The 24,062-nt window shown below is 39.4% G+C and overlaps 4 protein-coding genes across 4 annotated transcripts; 3 read left to right on the plus strand and 1 right to left on the minus strand.

The window, feature by feature from the left end:
- Positions 1-353: 353 nt before the first annotated feature.
- Positions 354-7,513, plus strand: LOC115774638 (apelin receptor B-like). Its single transcript, XM_030721996.1, has 3 exons — positions 354-1,300; positions 5,702-5,814; positions 7,470-7,513. The coding sequence occupies exons 1-3, from the start codon at positions 354-356 to the stop codon at positions 7,511-7,513; spliced, it is 1,104 nt and encodes a 367-aa protein (XP_030577856.1).
- A 1,915-nt stretch (positions 7,514-9,428) lies between these two features.
- LOC115774797 (leukotriene B4 receptor 1-like) lies at positions 9,429-10,355 on the minus strand. The gene has a single exon (XM_030722214.1). The coding sequence runs from the start codon at positions 10,353-10,355 to the stop codon at positions 9,429-9,431; it is 927 nt and encodes a 308-aa protein (XP_030578074.1).
- Positions 10,356-16,645: 6,290 nt separating this feature from the next.
- On the plus strand, positions 16,646-17,629 carry LOC115774794 (leukotriene B4 receptor 1-like). The gene has a single exon (XM_030722212.1). It carries the CDS (start codon positions 16,646-16,648, stop codon positions 17,627-17,629), a length of 984 nt encoding a protein of 327 aa, XP_030578072.1.
- A 1,578-nt stretch (positions 17,630-19,207) lies between these two features.
- LOC115774799 (C-X-C chemokine receptor type 4-like) lies at positions 19,208-20,131 on the plus strand. The gene has a single exon (XM_030722216.1). It carries the CDS (start codon positions 19,208-19,210, stop codon positions 20,129-20,131), a length of 924 nt encoding a protein of 307 aa, XP_030578076.1.
- The last annotated feature ends 3,931 nt before the right edge of the window (positions 20,132-24,062 follow it).

The following is a 24,062-nucleotide window of genomic DNA, read 5'->3' on the forward strand; positions in this document are numbered from 1 at the left end:
TTTACATACAACAAGAGTTAATTCATTATACAAGCGCCTTTGCTCTCTTCTATCATGGTCCACACATGGTTTTACTGATAAATGATAATAGCAGGTCATTTCTAGGTGCCAAAAAAAGTAGAAAATCTCCAATTTATATAGTTATATATATATAGTATGAATGTTAGTACTCAACCAGGTGTACAAAAAATGTACATGGAAATAAATGCAAAAGCTCCTAAAACTAAGAGAAAGTGTTTACATCAGCATCAGTTTCCTTGTTATTACTTCCTCTTTGAAAGATTTGACTGCACATTTATCATGATTACTTGCTCAGGCCACAACACTGACAACACTGCTAGCAAGCTTGCAGCATGACACAACTCAACTTCACTGCGTTTGCCTCTAACATCTCCTCCTCATCTTATCCTTCCTGGGACTCCAGTGGTCTGGTTCCTGCACTGGTCCTGTCCATCTGCTTCCTGCTGGGATTCCCAGGAAACATTGCTGTGATCATTCTCAAGCCAAACTGGGAGAACATGTCCAGTCTGAGCCAGAGTTTGATGCTGAGTCTGGCTGCGTCAGACCTGCTCTATATGCTTACCATTCCAGTGTGGATTTACTCTTTCCTCTTCAACTGGACCATAGGCCTGGTGTCCTGCAAACTCCTTACATACTTTACATACTGCAGTGTTTATGGCAGTGTGCTGACTGTGACTTCAATGAGCATCCAGCGTTACCTTCAGATGGTGCACCTTGAGAGGAGATTCCATCAGGAAGTTCCATCAGGTGGTTACATCAGGAAGCGGATCGTTCTGCTCTGGCTGGTTGTGATGATTCTGTCCATTCCTGCTGTAGTTTTTCGAAAGGTGATAAAAAAGCAGGACTGGACAACATGCAGCTATGAATTCAACCCCGAGACCCAGAGGTTGGGTGTGCTGTTGCCGGAGACTATTGCAGGATTTGTGTCAGTTTCTGTCATTGTTTTTGTATATATCAGTCTCTACAGAAAGGTGAATCAAGCAGCCTTTTTCAACAATCCACAGACCACCAGACTGATTTCCACCATCAGTGTAATCTTTTTTGTCCTGTGGGTGCCATATTTTATCATAAATGTGCTGGGTGTAGCAGGTATTTCCCTCAAAAATGAAGGCCTGCTTAACTTTTATAAGGACAAATGGTACATTTTTACCTCTCTAACATTTGTAAATAGTGCCCTGAATCCACTCCTGTACGCCTTTATGTCAAATCGATTGTTCACTATGTGCCAAAAAATTGCTGAACATTTAGTACAGAAGCTCAGAATTTCCCGACCTCAGCAGTTATCACTGCAGAAGCAGCAACTCAATGATAGAAGCTCGTTGTGAAATAGTTTTTGTCCTCATAATCCTGCAAGAGTGGGAAAACCACACGCCAAAACATTGTTTCATCACAGCTCCTGAAAAAGTTTCTCATTTTAGGAGATATGATTATGTTTATTTGTGTTCTCATAAAGATTTGATGAGAACATTGATGGCACTTTCACATCTGTACTGCAAAGTTAGCAAGTGCCTAACTAGAGACCTAGCCTGGATCTGTCTGAAAGTCAGCTAACTCAGCTGTAACGTGACAAATAGGTAGCATAATTCCTAAATAATATATGTAAATAATATGTAAATGAAAAAAAATAGAAATCAGTTCAGATTATCAATACTTATGATCCTCATTTTTTTTATTGCATGCTAAAAAATATGAGCGATAATAAAATGTGTTTATTGTAATCTATTGTTGAAAGCTTAATGATCCATGTAAGGAAACTGCAGAAAGTTCTTTTTTTTTCATCTGTGTGGAGCTTTTTCAATGAAAGAAACATTTCATTGTTTCAACATACAAGTGACGTCTGCAGTCTCAGCTGACTGCAGGGATCTCCAACCTTCTAAACAGTACAGTTGCAAAACAACCAAAAGCAGCACCAGTGTTTAACAATGATCTACAAACTGAGTTTCATGACGATTAATATCCAGTTGTCATTCATTTCTGGTTTTAGGCTAATATAGCCAGATTTTATGATAGCCCATAAAACGTATTTTTCCAGAGTTACAAATAAAAATAGTTTTAAACAGTATGAAACATAAGAGGAATAAACATGCATCATTAGTTCAAAACAAACAAACAAAAAACTTTGCAAGGATTTGTGGGAGGAAAATATTATCTGGATTTATTTGACAAGCAATTTCTGAATAAAACTAATATGACAGTTAGCCAGAAACATGCAAATGTCTTTGCACCTATGTGCATCTTGAAATGGAAGTAAATGCAAAGATTCATGGAGCCATGCAAAATCCTGTGACCAGAAGGGCAAATGTTTACATGAACATCGCAGTTTCCCTTTTCATAGGTCCACTGTAGGATTTTGCATCAGTTTTTGTCATTGTTTTTGTATACATCAGTCGTTATAGAAAGGTGAATTGGGCAGCCTTTTTCAACAATCCACAGACCACCAAACTGATTGTATGCCTTTACTTCTAGTTGTTTGTCCACTATGTGCCAAAAAATTGCTGAACATTTATGCAGAAGCTCAGAATTACCAGAACTCTGTCAACATCAGCAGATATCACTACAGAAGCAACAACTCAATTATAGAAGCTCTTTGGGAAATTATTTTTGCCCTTGTAATACTGAAAATGTTATTTTTAGTCAAAAAGATCTCCTCTCTTTCTCTCTGTTTCACACGGGGTCTGTATTCTCTATTTGTCACAGCAAGCTGTTGGTTTAATGATGAATTTTGAGGTTAACCAACATCAGCTTTCACATCAGTTCTGTGTGCTGATTGTAGCTGGTCCTCAGCAAGAGCTGTGAGAATAGATGCTTGTTGAAAAGAAATCAGGCAAACATTCAAAACACTAAAAGTACCTGATAAATTACTTATCATTACATACTGCTTTATCTGAAGTTATAGTATAATCTCGTTTTTTTTTTTTTTTTTTTTCCTCGTTTGAATGTTCAAACAAAGCTTTGCTTTTTGATCACCTCAGGCCCTGGACCTGCCTTCCCTGCACTGCGGTTGGGTGTAGGGAACTGGGGTGTCTAGTGAGCCAGTAGTTACAGTAGCTGGCTCTCTTACTCCTGGGGGTAGTCCTCTGCCTCTTGGTCATATTTATCCTGACCCTTCCCTTCCTCCCACTCAGTTAAACATCACATTACACACGCGTTGGTTCTTGGGGGAGGGGGGCTCGTGCTGCAGTGAGTACGGCCACCTCCTCGCCTGTGCTCGCTGTGTTGCTTGATGTCCCACTCCTCTTTTTTAATTGCATCATTCAGTTCACAACACATCATAGTACACATAGGGCCTTGGGGGGCAGGTGTTTCACACAGTGGTTAGTGGGTGGCGCTGCTGAGGTGGCGCCATTTGTCTGTTCACTGCTGCCTGCTCCTCAATTTTATTTACATTTTAGAAAGTGAGGGCCTTGGGGGGGGCAGTGTGGATGGGTGCTGTTATTCAGTGCCCATCCACACTGCCATCTGTTCCTCCAATTTTAATAGCACCGTAGCTTTCACACAGTCATGAACATTCTTCTCATTACATACACTCACATCACCCCAAATATGTTGGGTGGGAGGAGGGGGTGGGCAGGTCTTCTCACACCCCAGTTTCATGCACCCTGCCTGGGGTGGGGACTGGCTAATTGTTCAGAGTGGGGTTGGCTCCTTCCCTGGGTTGCCGCTGGCTCTGTGCTGGTACCCGCTCTCTCACACTAGGGGTCCATGTATGGTGTGCGTGTGTGTGTGTGGGCAGCTGGGCCTGGGTCTGTGGCTTGCCGAGCCTTGGCACCTGTGGGACATGGTAGTGGAGGGGCGGGAGTTACTCCTCCGTACTGCTCCACCCTGCTCCCCGCTAACCGTCACTGGCGCCCCTGGGGTGTGGGTGCCCGTGAATTCCAGTGTATGTGGCCGGATGTCTTGGTGTGGTTTCTGACCCGCTCCCTTGGCAGCGGTGTGTGGGTGTGGCTTGGGCCTCCTTGACTTTGGGGGGGCTCTGCCAGGTGTCGGGCCGTTCTCGGGCACTTGGGGCCTCGGGGGCCGCATACTTGGCTCGTGCTGGGGGTGCCGGCCTGTGGGGGGGGTGGGCTGCTCATCGCCTCTGGCTCTCTGTACTCTTGCCCTTTGGCCTTGGGGGCTCTGTCTGTGGTCTCCCTCCTTCCTCCTCTGGGGTGAGAGCGCAGTTGCCATCAGGATGTGTGGCCTCAGGTCTTCTGAGCTCCTAGTGGGCTGTGGATGGCCTGGGTCCCCTGGGTCCTTCCCTATTTGCCTCTGGATCGCAGGGGGGCATGGTTGCAGTTTCTTGCCCTCATTATTGAGTACATTGCATGACAGAGGCGCATACACACACATTACTGCAAACAACAAAATTGTGAGTATGTGTGTACATGTATGTGCATGTGTGTGTGTATGGATGTGTGAGTGTGTGTGTGTGTATATCTACTTTTCTTCGATTATTTTTTTTCCTTTCTTCCCTTTGCCCCCCCCCCTTGTTCTTGCCCCTTCCTTGTTGCCTGTCAGACCTGGCATAATCAACTAAATAAAAAAATAAAAAAATTAAAATACAAACATTAACAAGAATAGCCTATAGAAAACCTATAGAGCTGTTCTTGTAAAAGCAAATATGTTTGGTACATCACTGCATTCGGATCATCATTTCGATTGTAAAAACTGTCAGACATTACAGGCTTTTAAAAAAAAAAAAAAAGAATGCTCCGTGCCCTGGAGGGGGGCGGGGCGTGAAATGTCTCATTCACATTTAAAGAGACTGCACCAAAATGAGCTGCTCTAAGCCACGCCTCAGAAAAGGGGCAAAAGAGGGGTCTGTGCAGCTACAATAACGAGGAATATAGACCAAAGCATTGCAGTTCTACTCTAAACAGACCGCAAGTGAATGATTTACATATGAAAAGGAAGGATTTAAAAGCATGGTATGTGCCCTTTCAGGCACACTGGTATTTTCTTCTCTTTTAAAAAGTTGCTATATATACATTCTCTGGAGCTTGAAAAAGGCGACTGGACTTCTTTTTGTTTCTTGAAAGAAGCCATCTATGTCCACTGTGAACAACCATCATTGAACAGAGGAGGTGGATTACGTCACCAACTTTCCCCCGCTTACAGTGCTGTCCTGAGCTCCCTTCCCAGACGTCTCAACCCCCATTCACACCTTTGTTCCAGTGACCTCAATAGGCCACAGGAAACAATGGAGCGGAGTCCTAAATTGGTTTCAACTGAAACCACTGATTAAATATGACCCACATGTGTTCACGCACATAATCAATAGAGGGTCATAACCACCTCCAGGGGACTACGCCCACAGGGGTTTAAATACCTGGGTCTCTCCACCATTTGGTTGAGAACTGAAGAAGCCTTTCGGATGAGAGGTGAAATGTCTTCAAGAAACAAAAAGAAGTCCAGTCGCCTTTTTCAAGCTCCAGAGACTACTATGACCTGGATGACTGAGAATCTACACAGACCTATATATATATTCTTAATGATATATTCTTCTCCACCCTGGTGTGTAATTCTTTGGTCTATCTCTTTCTTCACTTCGTTTCCAGGTGTTTACATTCTTCCAAAGTATGTGTATTGTGTCACTTTGAGTTCTTCTCCATCTATCACAACCCCTTTTATACAATGATCAGTATGTCAATGATCCATGTAAGGAATTCACAGAAAGTTGATTTGTTTCATCTATGTGGAGCATCTTCAGTGGAAGAAATGTTTCATTGCTCATCCAAGTGATGTCTTCAGTCCCAGCTGACTACAGGCTTCCCCAACTATCTAAACTAGGGATCCTCAAATCTAGGCCTCGAGGTCCGGTGTCCTGCAGCTTTTAGATGTGTCCCTGATCCAACACACCTGAATCAAATGGCTGATTACCTCCTCAGTATGTAGTCAAGTTCTCCAGAGTCCTGCTAATGACTTCTATATTTGACTCAGGTGTGTTTTATTTTGACAGTTCTGTGTTCCCTGTGCTTTGTGTTTAGGTTTGCTTCCTCTGTGTTATTACTTTAATTTGTTTCATCTGTGGGTCTCTGCTGTTTCCACTTGCCCTAATTACCTAGTGTGTGTATTTAAGCCCTCAGTTTTTCTTCTGTTCTTTATTGTGTTTGTGTTCCTCCTAGCTGTGTGTTCCCTGTTTAGTGTTTTGTTCTTCCAGGCTTTTTTGTGCTTTTGTTTCAGACTTGGTTGAGATTTTGTTTTTGTTTTTTTCTAGTAACTTGTGAGCCTCCAGCAAATAAAGCTGTTGAGTAGTGATGAGAAAATGAAGCTTTTGTGAAGCACTGAACCACTTGGACCAATTTTTTCAAAAATAAGTTAATTACTTGAAGCTTCAATTATAGCGCCTTCTCCTGGAAAAGTGCAATGCTTTCAATTACACACCTGCATGCACACACTCACACACCTCAATGATCTGAAGCATCTTTGCATTGTTTGAGGCACACACGTTATGACCAAATATCATGATATCAGGTTCTATTTGCAAATAAAGATGGATGAATGTGTGTGTTGTGTTATTGAGCAGAGTGCTGGGAAAACATGGCATTAACTGGCTGTGCTTGTGTAACTACCGCTTTTGCATTAATCTTGATATGACAGCGTCCGCCATCCCGTTGAAAGGACGAGCCAGCAAAGGTTGTCTTTAATTCATAACTCAGCAGTAACTGTTGGTCATAACAACGCTAAAACTGTGCGAGTATGAACCTGGCTGACTGTCTCGCTCTCGCTCCTTCACTCGTAACCAGCGAATCACCTGAACCAGTCAGTGAAATGTAGAGATGCAACCAGGGTCTGAAAGCAATTGTGTGACATGTCAGCCACCGTGGGACATCTTGTGTCTTTTTCCCAGTAGGCACGATTCCCTGGCAGCTGAAAAAGACCCATGCATAGGTAGAGGCCAATCAGTATTTCCAGTTCCTTGACAGTGATGTGTACATTACTCTGATTTTCACATTTTTGTACACTGAACAGATTTGTTTGTTCCTTCAGTAACTCAAGCACGTCTGATGTGATGAATTTCCTGTAACACACCAGAGGGGTGTGAGGAGTATCTGGAGGTGTGACACTCTGACCTTTGAAGGTACATTTAGGGGTTTAAAATTGTTTCCTTTTCCAAGAAAACTGTGTTTTTCCTTTAACACCAGTATTTTGCTGCCCAGGATTCATCTTGGGTTGTGGTTCCTCAGTTATTTAACCTCTTAACTGGCCGCACCAAAAAAATAGCACAAGCTATATTTTTCATTTTTGCAGTCAAAAATGCTTTAACTGTAATTAGTATGTAGCTATTAAGTTTGGAACACCTCACCTAGATTTTTCATGTTTATTTTTACGACACTAAGTATCAAAGTTTTGGACTGGAAAATAAAATTAAACTGTAGAATGAAGTCTTGTCTACTTGTATTTCAATTTTTATCAAAATAGCACAAAAACTTACTGTTTTGGACAAGTTTTTGTGTGTTGATGTCCAGGCATTGTCCAGCTGGTGCCACTTGGAGTCTCCAAGTGGCACTAATGGGACAATGCCTGATATACAAACTTCAAATGGCTATAACTCCTCAATGCTTTAACATGCAGTCATCAGTGAGGGCTCTAATGAAAGATAATACCAGAGGAATCCTCTGCTATACACAAATTTATTGATAGTACAAATTAATTATAATTATAGACATATAAATCACAGGTTACCCTAAATTGTAAAAGAAGTAAAATGTTAGGCCTTCATTCACAAAAAAGCCCGGTCTATTTTCAGTGATTCCTTCACTCACCCAAAATAAATAAATTGTATACTGATCAAAAGTTACAATAAATGTAAACACTACATACACATAAAATTAAAAAACCACAATCCTCCCAATAGTCCTGTGATACACAGCTTACAACCTCCTCCCAAACAATTACCCCCACAAACACAAAACAACTTACACAAAGCCCGCCACTTTAGACACTTACTGGTCAAAAAAAACTCTGAGCCACTGTCCTCCTCATCCTGCCATAATAAAAGTAATAAAGACCCCTGTGAAAGCCCCATCGAGACCTAACACACCTTCCCTGCCCCCAAAGACTGCTCTTGTAAATTTCCAAATGTAAAGCATACACAATCTCTCTCACACACACACACACACACACACACACACACACACACACACACAGAGCGAGAGAGAGAGGGAAACTGAGGATGTTTCAGAGACTGAAACATCCTCGCTGCAGGAAGGAGCGCTTTCGCAGGTCATTCAGGTCATTCATCCCAACAGTAGTTAGACTGTATAACACATCATAATGTCTTGAGTCACTTGGACACTTTACCTCCACTGCCATCACTTTATCCATACAGTCAGATACATTTTATTTATTACACTCACCCATATAATGCATACCGTGTATGCTGTGTACCTTACCGGCTACAAATGTATATAATATTTTGATATCTTTATATAGTGTTTTGACGTGTGTGTATATGTGTGTATATGTAAATGTGGGTATTGACACTGATATATATATTTATGTATATAGTGCTTATGTATATGTGTATAGTTTTTTGCTATTTTATTTTATTCTATTGAATTTTAGTTTTTAGTTTAGTTATTTGTTCTTACTCATCCTTTTCATTTTTTTTTCTCTGTATTGAGCTGCTGTAATGCACAAATTTCCCCGTCGTGGGATTATTAAAGTTTTATCTTATCTTATCTTATCTTATCTTATCTTAAACACGTAGTCAGGATTGACAAATCTTTCTCTAACAGATATTTAAACTGCAGAACCTTTTCAGCTATGATGAAGTAATTTTTCATTCTGTTCTTCCCACTCTTACCAGGCAGAACACACAGGCACTTCCTCTCTGATAATTATACCATGTCATATGTACATTTTTTTTCCATAATGATATTTGTATATTTTTAATGGCATAGCACAGTGTGTGTTTCATTATTATTTTAGTCTAGGCAAAAGCAAAAATATTCAGAACATACTGTAAGACCTAAAATATAATGTTTAAACAAAAGAAAACTGAAAGGATGAGTTGATTGTTGAATAATGTGGGTATCACCTGTAATCACTCTCATAGATATGAGTAGTAGGGGCCCTCCTCAGTCCCATAGCTGTCTCATCAGGCTGCTTTCAGCATTGGTATGGTAGATGGTTGGTTGGGTTTGAGCAGCAAAACTAATTGATTTGAAGAGAGAAAGATCAGGTTTGGGTCACATTTGTCTTTTGTATGAACTTTTCATTGGCTTCTGCTTGTCAGAGATTTGAATGGATGATAAACACTCTGATTATCTGTTATTGTGGAAGTGATGACAATAAGAAACTAATAAAAGCCATTTTAGCAAGGAAAAATATTTGTGGAGATTATACGACAGATTAAAATTCATGTAATGGTATTTAATTTATTAGGTACTTTGATTCTTTTGAAAGTTTGCCTGATTCCTGAATTATGATTTTCTGTATGAAAAATTCAGACATTTTTGGCACACAGTAGACAAACGATTAGAAGTAAAGGCGTACAGGAGGGGATTCACTGAACTATTTACAAATGTTAGTGCTCCAACAGTGTTCCAGCTGTCTTGACAAAACTCCAGAAGGCTCTCATTTTTTAGAGAAATAGCTGCCACAGCCAACAAATTTATGACAAGATATGGCAACCACAGGACAACAAAGATCACAATGATACTGCTAATCAGTCTGGTGGTCTGTGGATTGTTGAAAAAGACTGCCCGAGTCACCTTTCTGTAGAGCCTGATGTATGCAAAAACAGTGACAGCAAGTGACACAAATCCTACAAGAGTCTCTGTCAACACCACAGCCAACCGCTGGCCATCAGAAGAGTGTCGATTTTTGCATTTTGTCCATTGCTGATCTTCTACCAGCTGTCGAACTACTAACTCAGGAATGGACAGGATCATTGCAACCAGCCAGAGTGGAACCAGCAGCTTCCTTGCTTTTACCTGATGTAAACGCCTCTCAAAGTACACCACCTGAAGGTAACGCTGGATGCTCAGCACAGCCACAGTCAGCAGGCTGCCATAAATGCTCCAATACACAAAGTATGTAAGGAGTTTGCAGGATGCCAAGCCTAAGGTCCAGCTGCAGAGGAAAGAATGAATCCACACTGGAATGGTAAGTATGCAGAGCAGGTCTGACACAGCCAGATTCAGCATCAAACTCTGGCTCAGACTGGACATGTTCTCCCAGTTTGGCTTGAGAATGATCACAGCAATGTTTCCAGGGAATCCCAGCAGGAAGCAGATGGACAGCACCACTGTTGGAACCAGACCCCTGGAGTCCCAGGAGGTGGGAGGTGAATATCCAAGAGTCGAAGAGATGTTAGAAGTGACTAGAGTAGAGTTGAGTTGTGCCATTCTGCAAGTTTGCTGGCAGTATTGTGCACTGAGGAAGTGATACTGAAAAAAGTGTGGACGGATGAACAAGTTGTTCTCCTTTGATGCAGTCAAAGAGGAACTAATTAATATCAAAGAAACTGTGATGTTGATGTAAACATTTGCCCTCCTAGTTACAGGAGGCTCTTGCCATTTCTTTGTATTTATTTCCGTTTACACATTTTAAGAATTCACACACTTGATTTATGGTTCCAGATTAAGAACACCCGGGAACATAAATAAAACATCTATAAAGGTTGATCACAAACTTTCATATTTAGATGGTTGAAACAAATAAGGTTGAAACATGAGACTAACACAATCACATCTCCACGTCATGATTGAATAAAATTGAAATCACTGGAGCAGAAACTAAATTACCTTTCAGGTCAGATTATTTTGAAAATTCCTATTCACACAAAGATATGCTGAATAAAATGTTTTTTAAGCCTTTATTTCATTTGCAGGTGAGGATTTTTTTTTTAATTTTACTTTTTATTTAATTTTATTTTTTATTTGAATTTTTTCAACTCACAAGTTTTCCTCCCATAAATCTCTCCCACAAAGTTTTTTTTAATTGAGTAATGCAAAATTATACCTCTTATTTGTCATACTTTCAAGCTAGTTTTCAGCTGTGCAATAAAAGGAGTGCGGGAGGAGGGTGGGAGGGTCAAGGTGGCAGCACGGTGGCGTGGTGGTTAGCACTGCTGCCTCACAGCTCTAATAACATCTAGAAGGTCTGGATTTGATTCCACCTTGGCCCGGCTTCTCTGTGTGGTGTTTGCATGTTTTCCCCGTGTCTGCGTGGGTTTCGTCCCACAGTACAAAGACATGCACTTATTGGGGTTCAGGATAATTAGTAACTCTAAATTGCCCATAGGTGTGACTGGTTGTCTGTCTCTCTGTATTGGCCCTGCGACAGGCTGGCAACCTGTGCAGGGTGTACCCTACCTCTCACCCTATGTCAGCTGGCATGGGCTCCATAATAACCAGACAGCGTGACTTCTCTGAACATGCCCCAAATGTTCTCCAGTCGTTCTGATTGGTCAGCTCTGACCCAAAATCTAAAACCCCAGAGTATAGCCAATAAAAAGCCGAGCCGGAAGTAAGACTGTGCGCCGTTGTGACCTTGACAGTGTTTACAGTACTTTTTTTTCACTAACGGATTGTATAAATATCTCAAAACAAGCTATATTTCTTCAACGAAGTGACAAAGTGACTCACGAAAGTGGATTATTATTTATTAGAGGACTTCGTCGCTGATTCGACCGGTTTTATCGCTGCAGAATCCCACGAATAAACAGCTGTTACTCAGAAGGCTGTTACTTTTTATTCTCAGTTTGTCCTCGTATTATATGCCATTTAGATGTAAATATATATGTAATGGTGAGCTTGACATGCACCATTACACAGAAAATATCACCATACGCTGGTGTTATGCCACTTATATTGTGCGTGTGTGTGTGTGTAAAAGGCAGAAAAAAAATTCTTGAATCAGAAAATTGTCTCCTGTAACTCTGAATTGTATTTTCAGATTATTAGTACTGATGTAATATCTATCAACAAGCTTATCTCCCTGTAGGTGGTTGAAACAAAACTCGTTTCTCACTCATTTACATACTGTTGCATAGTTTTACTTTTACAATGTATCATATTATGTAAGTCTCTCAGTTTTGCAGCTAAACTCTGTAAAGTAAGAACTGTAACTGTTTCTCTTACATGTGTGCTTCATAGTAGTGTATATATAGCCTATAGTCCTGCAGCAGACCAGATGACTTCATGAGAAATGTATTAGTATTTTTAAATGCTTCGCTATTTTCTTTCGCAGCCTCTGTGATTATATTCACTGGTAATTCTCATTAAAGCTCTGCATTGTTCTTCCACTGACGTGTCTCATTTGGTTTGCTGACATGTTTGATGGACCAGAATATCCAGGGGTCTTCTTGTCTTGCTGAGAAAAGGTGCTTTCCTGGAGTAACTCTGCTGGTTTTGTCTTCAGAGGCAGAGAAAAGGCCAATTTTTTTTTTTTAGCTCTCTCAGGATTTATTGACAGCTGTCCCGTTCAACCTATAACTTCTTTTGTTGTACTTCAGACTGAGCAAATTTCACATTAGTATTAAGCCAGAAGACATGTATCAGCCATTCAAATCACTAACAAACAGAAAGCAATGGAGAGTTCATCCACAAATATTTCCCAAACCCGATCGTTCCAAAACCAAATCAATTAGTTTTTCTTCCTAAATATATGCAACCATGTACCCTACCAGCACTGAAAGCAGCCTACTGAGACAATTCAGTGGGTTGACAACAATTTTAATTCTCTTGTGTTGAATTTAGATATTTGTGTGGACTCTGATTACATGCAAATTAAAAATAGAAAAAAGAGAAATGACTTCATCACAGTGATAAAGTTCTGCAATTTAAATGTCAATTAGAGAAATGTTAGGATACGTTATCATGAAGGTTTGGTGAGAACACTGGCAAGATTTTCATGTCTGTACTGTAAATGTAAAGATGACAGCTGTTTAAGTCGAGACCTATAAATTTACATCAACTCATCATAATCATCATAAATTTCAAGTGGATAACTGCAGCATTTACAGTGTTATTAGATGAGAATTTCTTTATTTCCTTAGAGTTATCAGTGTTGATCTTCAGCGGGAGTATGGCAACAGAAAATAAGGCTTTGGTGCTAAAAAGCAAATTAAACAAATCTGCCTCATTTTGACTCCTTTTGACTACAGAAGCTTCACATTAGGTAAAACTTAAAGTAGTTTTTCTATCTTTTTACAGAGGAAGATGATGGGTTTTGAAAAATAATGCTCAGATTTTAAGTGCTCTATGAAACACATTTAATATGAACATGAGGATTTTATTTTATTACTTATCTGTGCATCAAACAACTTTTTTATGACAATATAAAAAAATCAGTGACCCTAGCTTACAAGACATAAGTGCAATCTAAATATTTTTACATGGTTGTTACATTGTAAATAAAGCACAAGAGACTGTAATAAATTCATAGCCTGAAAATCAGCAAAACACAGTGTTATAGTGTTAATCAGAAATCAGAAAAAAGTATTCTTCTAAGAGACAGTGGCCTTGTTATTGTTTGAAAAGCTACTTTTATGTCATTAAACACTTTATGGGTTCGTCAAAACAGCATGCTATATCATCATATTTTTCAATATCACAATAAAAATAACACACAAATTGTGCCCATCCTATTAGACTGTTTTCCACAATCAGATTTCACTTAACTGCCTAAAAGATAATCAGGAGCCACTTTCAAGGAGAAGAACAAAGTACTTCAAAGTAAAAGTATCCAGTCTGGAAAGTTGTGAGCTGTTTTGTGTTGGATCGCACAAGATGACAAACTGGAGTTGCGCAGTATGACCATTGGGGCACAGGTTCAGTCCAGCTGTTTGAGTAGTGTTTCGTTTTGGGCAGGTTTTTTGAATGATTTGGTTTCCCATACAACACCTCTGCTTTTATACAGAGCTTCCAGGCTCGAGAATTTAATGATTAGCACCAATATTAAGACAGTTCCTTTAAAGGTTTTTACACAGTGGCCCTCATATTTGATTCACTTAGAAAGTCATTCCAGCTTGTTAGTGGTGTGCGATACTGCAAATTTTTGTGTCAATCCAATACCAAGAAAATAAAGGGCCAGTATAGCAGATACCGACTGTCACGGATCAGCTGTGTAGCGGGCAGAAAGGTGACCCCAAGGCAGACGAGGTAAATGATAAACAGCTTTTATTAGACGTAGTGCACGGGAAGCCAGGTGTAAAAGGAAACAAAACCAAACATCAGCGGGCAAGACCAGAAAACCAGGGAGAACATGGAGGGTAAACAGCAGGGGACTAAACGATGCAGAGACATCAACGACACGACAACAGGAAGTGAAAACACGGAACTAAAATACAAAGGATAACGGGGGGACTGGGAACAGCTGGGAGACACAGGAAACAGTAATCATACAGAGACGACTAAAGGAAGCAAAACTGAACATGACAGATAGAGACCAAATGACTATCAAAATAAAACCGGAAGTCAAACAGGGAAACAAGGACACTGACACATGGAAACACAAGGAACTAGAAATCACAAACTGAGGACAAATACAAAAGATAACAAAAAACACTGGGCCATCGGCCCAGGACCATGACACTGACACCAATACTTTTAACTTATAAAGGTAGCTTATGTAGGGGAGAGAAGTGTGCCATGATTTATGAGAGAATCATCATCAATTTGCCAAATCTGAACACATTTTAATGGCCACTAAATCACTGTGAATTTTTTTACTTTGATTGAGTAGGTATTTTTGGTGTGTGTTCTGTGTAAAAGCAGCAGAGAATCAAGTATAACATTTTATAAATTTCTTAAATCACCAAATTAACACACTTACATTCCTGTGCCAAGGTGACACACAGCTTGCACATTATTTGGGGTTTGAGACATGCTAAAAATAAATATCAGTGAAAATGTGGCACTTACAGCCAATTTGAAAATGAAACTCTGAACATAACCTGCTCCTGACAGTTTTAGTTTTTATTCTCTCAGCTGCAGACTGGGTGCTGTTTAAGGGTTTGAGAGTAAATATTAAATATAAAAACAATTCAATCATAGGCTCTGTCTGCTACAAATTTTTAATGTGCAGTAAGTGTCCTCTTTTAGACTCGACAGTCAACAGAGGTTATTTTATTTAAACATTTTTCATAGTTCATGTTTGAGGTATATTTTTTCAGCGGCCCTGTGAATATAGTCCACAGAAACCAGTCTGCTTAAGTAAAAGTGTAAGATGACACTTCAACATGAATTAAAGCTGAAGCTGACTAAAATATCAGGTAGTTCACCACTATATGAGCTACCTGGTTATTCTTTGCCTGTCTGAAAGGACTGTGACAGTGGGTTCTGTCAGCATGCTGGGGGTCTGGGTATGTGTGAGTGATTTCCTTCCTCCTGCTTGTTCCAGGACAAAGCTTTTTTTTCGTCACAGTCTTTCATGTCTTCTTATAAGTTGGTGGTGTTACAACAGTAGAGAATTTCCTTCCAACACACAGGACTGTTTGAAGTGTTTTCGCTTACAGCTAAAATGTACCCCTACTTTCTCACTCACTGCTGAGTCACATGACTGCAGGCAACTAATCTGTATGAGAGGCGCAGAGTTTACGCTGACATGTTTCCTTTCTGACGAACAGGAGCAATGTACTGAATTTACAGGAGACAAACTAAACCATATCAATACCAGCTTTGTTTTAATACTATCAATATTTGGATCAGTCCACCCACCACTACAGCTCCTAGTCTCTCATATATCCACTGCTCTGTGTTCAGACCTCTTTACAAAGGTTTGGATCCAGTGGGAGATCTGGGTATATTTAGGAAATGTGATCCTTACTGTCCAATTCAATGTGATAAACATCAAAATATGATAGTTTTGCTTTACGCTGTGTTCTTAAAGTGTGCTCTCAGAATAAGTGAAAATAAACACAAAATTTCATAAAATGAGCCACACAAAACGTCATGGTCCTGGGCCAGTGGCCCGGTGTTTTGAGTTTCTTTTGTGTAGCCTTCTTTTGTTATATTTTCCAGGTTGTGTTTCTTATAGTTTAGTTTCTCAGTTTGTTCTTTGATTGTGCTATTATCTTTGTTGTTTGGGTAATGTTCCATTTGTCAAGTTTCCTGTGTTAGGTCTGCGTGTTTCTTGTTCACTTTCTGTTTTATTTTGGTAGTCTTGTGCTCCATGTGTTTTGTGTTGTGTTTTACTTCCTGTTATTAGTCTCATTCATTTCACCTGTTGTTCCCAGTTGTTTCCCCTCACCCCTTGTTTCCTCTGTGCATTTAAGTCTCAGTGTTGTTTAGTTCTGTGTTTGAGTCCTCATCATTTTTAGGTCTGTGTTTGACATTTCCTGCTGTGCCTCTAGTGTTTTTGGGTTTTCTAGTTTTTGGATTTCAAGTTTTGTGTTTTTGTTGTATAGCTGGTTAAGACTTTGATAATAAATCTTCAGTATCAATCCTGCTCTCGTCTGTGTCCTGCTCTGAGGTCCTCCCTGCTCAGTTAGCTGCAGCAGCTGTGACACAAAAGGCCTGCAACCAAGTGTTTAGATCAACATGTCATGTGGTGTTGTGGCAGACAGCACCATGACACAACATCAGTTTCTTTATTAGTTCCTCTTTGACTGCATCAAAGGAGAACAACTTGTTCACCTGACATTTATCAGCATCACTTGTTCAAAGCACGGCATTGCGAGCAAGCTTGCAGAATGGCACAACTCAACTCTACTGTGGTTACTCCTAACATCTCCTCCTCTCCTGGATATCCACCTCATCTCTCCTTGGACGCCAGCCGTCTAATTCCTGCAGTGGTGCTGTCCATCTGCTTCCTGCTGGGATTCCCTGGAAACATTGCTGTGATCATTCTCAAGCCAAACTGGGAGAACATGTCCAGTCTGAGCCAGAGTTTGATGCTGAGTCTGGCTGTGTCAGACCTGCTCTGCTTGGTTACCCTTCCGCTGTGGATTTATTCTTTCGTCAACGGCTGGATCTTTGGCCTGGTGTCCTGCAAACTGATAACATATTTTGTGTACTGCAGCGTTTATGCCAGCCTGCTGACTGTGACTGCACTGAGTGTCCAGCGTTACCTTCAGGTGGTGCACCTGCAAAGGTGTTTACATCAGGTAAAAGCAAGGATGCTGCTGGTTCCACTCTGGCTGGTTGCAATGATCCTGTCCATTCCTGAGTTAGTAGTTCGACAGCTGGTAGAAGATCAGCAGTGGACATATTGTGAGCCTCAGTACTCCTCCAAGACCCAGAAGATGGCTATACTGTTGACAGAGACTCTGGTAGGATCTGTGTCACTTTCTGTCATTGTTTTTTCATATATCAGTATTTACAGAAAGGTGAATCGGACAGCCTTTTTCAACAATCCACAGACTACCAGACTGATTACCAGTATCACTGTGATCTTTGCTGTCCACTGGGTTCCATATCTTGTCATCAATATGTTGGGTGTGGCAGCTATTCCCGTAGAAAATGACGGTCTGCTGAAGTTTTGTGAAGATAGCTGGGACACTGTTGGAGCACTAACATTTGTAAATAGTGCAGTGAATCCACTCCTGTATGCCTTTACTTCCAATTATTTGTCCTCAGTGTGCCAAAACATTTCTGAAATTTTCACACAGAAAATCATCATTCCCCCAAATCTGTCTAAGTCAGCAGATATCACCACAGAAGTAACATTTAAATGATGAAAGCTATGAATATAGATGTTTCTTGAAAAGGAATCAGGCAAACTTTCAAAAGCATTGAAGTACCAAATAAATTACATACATTATATAAATTTTAAGGTGTAGTATAATGTCCACAAACATTTTTCACCTGATTTGAATGTTGAAATGGTTCTTATCATCATATATCAATTGTATTATCGTCACCACTTCTACCATACTAGATAATCCACTGTGTATCATCCATTCAAATCACTAACAAACAGAATCATGAAGAATTCATGCAGTAGCCCTAGTTCTGCTGGAGGCTTAAAAAGGAGTTTTTTTTCCTTCTCACTGTCATCTGGTCCTTACTCATGGTTGTTGGGTTTTCTCTCTCATACTGTAGGGTCTTTATCTTACAGTATAAAGTGCCTTGCTGGTGGTATAAAAATAAAATTGAATTGAACCTGAATTGAAAATAGAAATAATAATTGTATATTTAGCCTATAGTCAGAGGAAACAGCCATCAATGAGAAGACCGAATAAATGTCTGTGTTGGAGCTCCTCCATCAATATGAATGACCATCTGTCTCCGATGCGAGGAAAAGAATGATTTAACCACAGACAAGGAGTGTGTGTGCTGCTCTAATACTACAAGCAGTCTGTGAATCATGTCATTTATCAACCATCAACTCCTCCTTTCTTTTTTCATTTGTGTAAAAATATAGTTCTCCAGGCAGAGTATTTCAGCTCTTACAACATATTTTATGTATATTATTGTTGTTGGTTAAACAATAATAATAAAAAACATGAATCACATTATTCCATTTAAAGCATACAAATAACTTTATGTAAAACAATATGTGTGTGTAGACCACACACAGGAAAATGATTTTATCACAGCTGCTGAAAAAGTTTTATAACTTAAATGTTAATTTGAGAAGACTGTCATTTGAAGATATATGATTATGTTTATGTATGTTCATGAAGGTTTGATGAGAACCTGCAAACAAAATAAACATACCCAGCACTACCATTAAATGTCATTCTTGTTGTTGTCAAAAACCCACAAAACAAAACCACACACATACTGTAGTTTTACTGGCAAATGGTGCGTATTACACACATAACTGCTTAAAGCAGGAACGGCAGGCTTTTAAACCTTTTTATTCAGCATATCTTTGTGTGAATAGGAGTTGGCAAAATAATCTGACCTGAAAGGTAATTTAGTTTCTGCTCCAATGATTTTAAGCTTATACAATCATGACCTAGAAATGTGATTGTCTCATGTTTCAACCTTATTTGTTTCAACCATCTAAATTTGAAAGTACGTGATCAACCTTTATAGATGTTTGATTTATGGTGCCAGGTGTTCTTAACCAGGAACCATAAATCAAGTGTGTGAATTCTCAGAATCGATAAATGGAAATAAATGCAAAGAAATGGCAAGAGCCATGCAAACAAAAAGGAAGGGCAAATGTTTACATCAACACCACAGTTTCGTTGTTATTAACTAGTTCCTCTTTGACTGCATCAAAGGAGAACAACTTGTTAACCTGTCTGCACATTTATCAGCATCACTTTTTAAGTGCAAAACATTGACAGCAAGTTTGCAGCATGGTCCTTCTCAGTTCCATTGTGGTTACCTATAACATGTCCTCTCCTGGATATTCACCTCCCACCTCCTGGGACTCCAGGGGTCTGGTTCCGACGGTGGTGCTGTCCGTCTGCTTCCTGCTGGGATTCCCTGGAAACATTGCTGTGATCATTCTCAAGCCAAACTGGGAGAACTTGTCCAGTCTGAGCCAGAGTTTGATGCTCAATCTGTCTGTGTCAGACCTGCTCTGCATGCTTACTGTTCCAGTATGGATTTACTCTTGCCTCTACAGCTGGACCTTAGGCTTGGCGTCCTGCAAACTCATAACATACATTGTGTACTGCAGCATTTATGCCAGCCTGCTGACTGTGGCTGTGCTGAGCATCCAGCGTTACCTTCAGGTGGTGAACCTTGAGAGGAGTTTACATCAGGTAAAAGCAAGGAAGCTGCTGGTTCCACTCTGGCTGGTTGCAATGATCCTGTCCATTCCTGAGTTAGTAGTTCGACAGCTGGTAGAAGATCAGCAGTGGACAAAATGCAAAAATCAACACTCTTCTGATGGCCAGAGGTTGGCTGTGGTGTTGACAGAGACTCTGGTAGGATCTGTGTCACTTGCTGTCACTGTTTTTGCATACATCAGTCTCTACAGAAAGGTGAATCGGGCAGTCTTTTTCAACAATCCACAGACCACCAGACTGATTACCAGCATCATTGTGATCTGTGTTGTCCTGTGGTTGCCATATCTTGTCATAAATATGTTGGCTGTGGCAGCTATTTCCCTAAAAAATGAGAGCCTTCTGAAGTTTTGTGAAGACAACTGGAACACTGTTGGAGCACTAACATTTGTAAATAGTTCAGTGAATCCCCTCCTGTACGCCTTTACTTCTAATCGTTTGTCTACTGTGTGCCAAAAATGTCTGAATTTTTCATACAGAAAATCATAAATCCCTAAAATCTGTGTAAGCCTGCAGACATCACCACAGACATAACATCTCAATGTTGAAAGCTGTGAAAATAGATGTTTCTTGAAATGGAATCAAGCAAACTTTCAAAAGAATCAAAGTACCTAATAAATTACATATTTTTCAAAAGATTTAAGATGTAGTATAATCTCTAGAAATATTTTTCATTGTTGAAATGGCTTTTATTAGTTGTCTTAATATCATCACTTCCACAATAACAGATGTGATTATCATCTATTCAAATCATTGACAAGGAGAAGCCAATGAAGAATTCATGTCACCCAAACCTGAACTTTCCCTCTTCAAATCAATTAGCTTTGTTGCTTAAACCCAACCAACCATCTACTCTACCAATGCTGAAAACAACCTGATGAGACAGCTACATGGGACTAAGGAGGGCCCCTACTACTCATATCTATGAGAGTGATTACAGATGATACCCACCTTATTTATTCAGCATCAACTCATCCTTTCAGTTTTCTTTTGTTTACACATTATATTTCAGCTCTATTATTTTGCTTTTGCCTAGACTAAAATAATAATGAAACACACACATTGTACTAGGCCATTAAAAACATGAATGTCATTGTGGGGGAAAAAATGTGTACATGATGAAATGGTGTTATCACAGAAGTGCCTGTGTGTTCTTCCTGGTAAGAGTGGGAAGAACACTTAATAATAGCTGAAAAGGTTCCGCAGTTTAAACATCTGTTCACATTTTCCAAAAAATATATGTAAGTAAACATATTATGTAAAATATATACAGTACCAGTCAAAGGTTTGGACACAACCACCTATTCTGGGTGAGTGTGTCCAAACTTTTGACTGGTACTGTATCTACATATGAAAAAATGAAAGTATGAAAAAATTACTTCTCCTGTAACTGTGAATTATATCTTCAAATTATTAATACTGATGTAACATCTATCAAAAAGCTCATCTCCCTGTTGTAGGTAGTTGAAGTGAAACTCATTTCTCACTCATTTGCATACTGTTGCATAGTTTTGCTTTTACAATGTATCATATTATATAAGGCTCTCAGTTTTGCAGCTAAACCCTGTAAAGTAAGAACTGTAACTGTTTCTCTTACATGTGTGCTTCATAGTAGTATATATAGCTTATAGTCCTGCAGCAGGCCATATGACTTCATGAGAATTTTTTTTAATGTTTCACTCCATTTCTTTTGCAGCCTCTGTGATTATATTCACTGGAAATTCTCAATAAAGCTCTGCATTATTCTTCCGCTGACGTGTCTCATTTGGTTTGCTGACATGTTTGATGGACCAAGATATCCAGGGAGTCTTCTTGTCTTGCTGAGAAAAGGTGCTTTTCCTGGAGTTAGTTTTGCCCTCAGAGGCAGAGGGAAAGCAGGAAGCAGAGTTGCAGTCTTAAATACCTCTCTGCAGCTTCTCTCCTTCTGCCATCCCCCCAAAACGCCATCCCCATAGAGATGGAGCCTGCTCCCAGACCACCTAAAACCAGCAAAAAAACAACTTGAGCATAAAAATTCAAAAAGAAAAAACAATACAGCATTCTTAACTGCACCAAAGAGTAAAACAGTTAAATGTGGATTATTATACATTAGGTCTCTCTCTTCTATTTCCCTGTTAGTAAATGATGTAATAATTTATCAACATATTGATTTATTCTGCCTTACAGAAACCTGGCTACAACAGGATGAAAATGTTAGTTTAAATGAATCAACAGCGAGTTACACAAACTGTCAGGATCCTCAAAGCACAGGTCAAGGAGGAGGAGTAGCAGCAACCTTCCATTTCAGTTTATTAATTACCATAGATGCAAACAGAGCTTTAATTCATTTGAAACTCTGACTCTTAGCCTTGTTCACCCTAACTGGAAAATCAAAAACCTGTTTTATTTGTTATTATCTGTCGTCCACCTGGTCCTTACTCAGTTTCTGTCTGATTTCTCAGACTTTTTTATCTGATTTGGTGCTCAGTTCAGATAAAATAATTATAGTGGGTGATTTTAACATCCATGTAGATGCTGAAAATGACAGCCTCAACACTGCATTTAATCTATTATTAGATTCAATTGGATTCTCTCAAAATGTAAAGGAGCCCACCCACCACTTTAATCATACTCTGGATCTTGTCCTGACATATGGCATAGAAACTGAAGACTTAACAGTATTCCCTGAAAGCCCCCCCCTGTCTGATCATTTCTTAGTAACATTTACATTTACTTTAATGGATTACACAGCAGCAGTTTTATTACAGTAGAAGTCTTTCTGAAAGTGCTGTAACTAAGTTTAAGGATCTAATTCCTTCATTATTATGCTCTTCAGTGCCATGTGCCAACACAGTGCAGAGCAGCTACCTAAAAGCTCCTCCTAGAGTGGTAGATAATCTCATCAATAATTTTATACCCTCACTACGTATGACTTTGGATACTGTCGCTCCTCTGAAAAGGAAAGCTCACTAATTTAGAAGATCTTCTTTTAGCCTAGAAAAAGAGTTTGTTCCTCTGTTAAAAAATAAAAATAAAAACACAAAAACAATCTATCTTTATTAGTTGGCTATGTACCACAGGCTTTTAAGGTGTCAGTAATTAATCCATTACTTATGTTAGGGATTATTTTTTACTCAGTGAATAAAGGACAAATGTTTAAAGGTAAACTCCAGTAAATTAATTAATAAAGAGTGTATCAACCAAATAATAAACAATTAAATAATACATTAGACAAAGAGCAACAGATCAGAAAGTAGTAGACTAACTTCTCTCTTTCAGTGCATCTCATCTTGAGGATCGGCCACCGAATGTACAATTAGAACATCGCCAACGTCACCATGTTCTGTCATTAATCTGGACAAGATTTCTCTGTATGGATTAAATTAGAACATCAGGAAGAAGATGTGCCTATGACTGAGAGGAATCTGGGTCATGAAAAACCAGCTTGAACAAAGACTGAATGAGGAAGGTCAACTCATAGTGCCCAGAGATTGTTTATGCTTAGATAACAGGCTGTATAAAGATGTTTTGGTTAGACAGGAACACGGGCTCAGAGAGAGCGAGAGTGCACACTCTTACTCTGAGTCCCCACATGCATGTGTGTATTCTTTCTGATTCTTTAATACATAAAATGCCTTACTTTTTTAATTAAAGTGTTTCAGGTGTCTTCCTTCATAAAAAACCTGTTTACCTTTCACCTAAAAGGCCATCACTTGACCCAAATGTCTTTGGTAATTATAAGCCACTCTCAAATCTTTCTCTCAAAAATTCTTGAAAAAGCAGTTGTAGCACACTGATCATCTACAGAGGAATGGTTTATTTACAGTTTCAGTCAGGTTTCAGAATTCATCACAGTACAGAAACAGCATTAGTAAAGGTTACAAATGATCTTCTTACAGCCTCTGACAGTGGACTCATCTCTGTTCTTGTCCTGTTGGACCTCAGTGCAGCTTTTGATACTGTTGACCATAAAATATGATTACAGAGACTGGAGCATGCCATAAATATAAAAGGTACTGTGTTGCAGTGGTTTGAATCCTGTTTATCTAATAGGCTCCAATTTGTTCACGTAAATAGGGAGTCTTCTTCATGTACTAATGTTAATTATGGAGTTCCACAGGATTCTGTGCTAATTTTATTTCCCTTATGCAGTATTATTAGAAAGCACTGCATACATTTTCATTGTTATGCAGATAATACCCAGCTTTTTCTATGAAAAATGACACACATCAATTAGTTAAACTGCATGAATGTCTCATAGACATAAAGGCCTGGATGACCTCTAATTTCCTGCTTTTAAATTCAGATAAAGCTAAAGTTATTGCCCTATTAGCCTGAGAAAAGTGGTGTCTAACCAGATATTTTTTCTGGCTGGCATTACCTTGGCCTCCAGTAACATTGTGAGAAATCTTGGAGTCATTTTTGACCAGGATATGTCCTC

The sequence above is a fragment of the Archocentrus centrarchus genome, chromosome 24 (genome assembly GCF_007364275.1).
Source record: "Archocentrus centrarchus isolate MPI-CPG fArcCen1 chromosome 24, fArcCen1, whole genome shotgun sequence".
Lineage (NCBI taxonomy): Eukaryota > Metazoa > Chordata > Actinopteri > Cichliformes > Cichlidae > Archocentrus > Archocentrus centrarchus.

Bases quoted from the DNA above. Each gene is read 5' to 3' on its own strand.
- LOC115774638 (XM_030721996.1), top strand. From the start codon at position 354: ATGACACAACTCAACTTCACTGCGTTTGCCTCTAACATCTCCTCCTCA. The intron at 1,301-5,701 runs GTTATCACTGCA...ATCTATGTGGAG, and splicing joins AGAATTTCCCGACCTCAGCA to CATCTTCAGTGGAAGAAATG. The intron at 5,815-7,469 runs GTCCGGTGTCCT...GTTGATGTCCAG, and splicing joins CCTCAAATCTAGGCCTCGAG to GCATTGTCCAGCTGGTGCCA.
- LOC115774797 (XM_030722214.1), bottom strand. From the start codon at position 10,355: ATGGCACAACTCAACTCTACTCTAGTCACTTCTAACATCTCTTCGACT.
- LOC115774794 (XM_030722212.1), top strand. From the start codon at position 16,646: ATGGCACAACTCAACTCTACTGTGGTTACTCCTAACATCTCCTCCTCT.
- LOC115774799 (XM_030722216.1), top strand. From the start codon at position 19,208: ATGGTCCTTCTCAGTTCCATTGTGGTTACCTATAACATGTCCTCTCCT.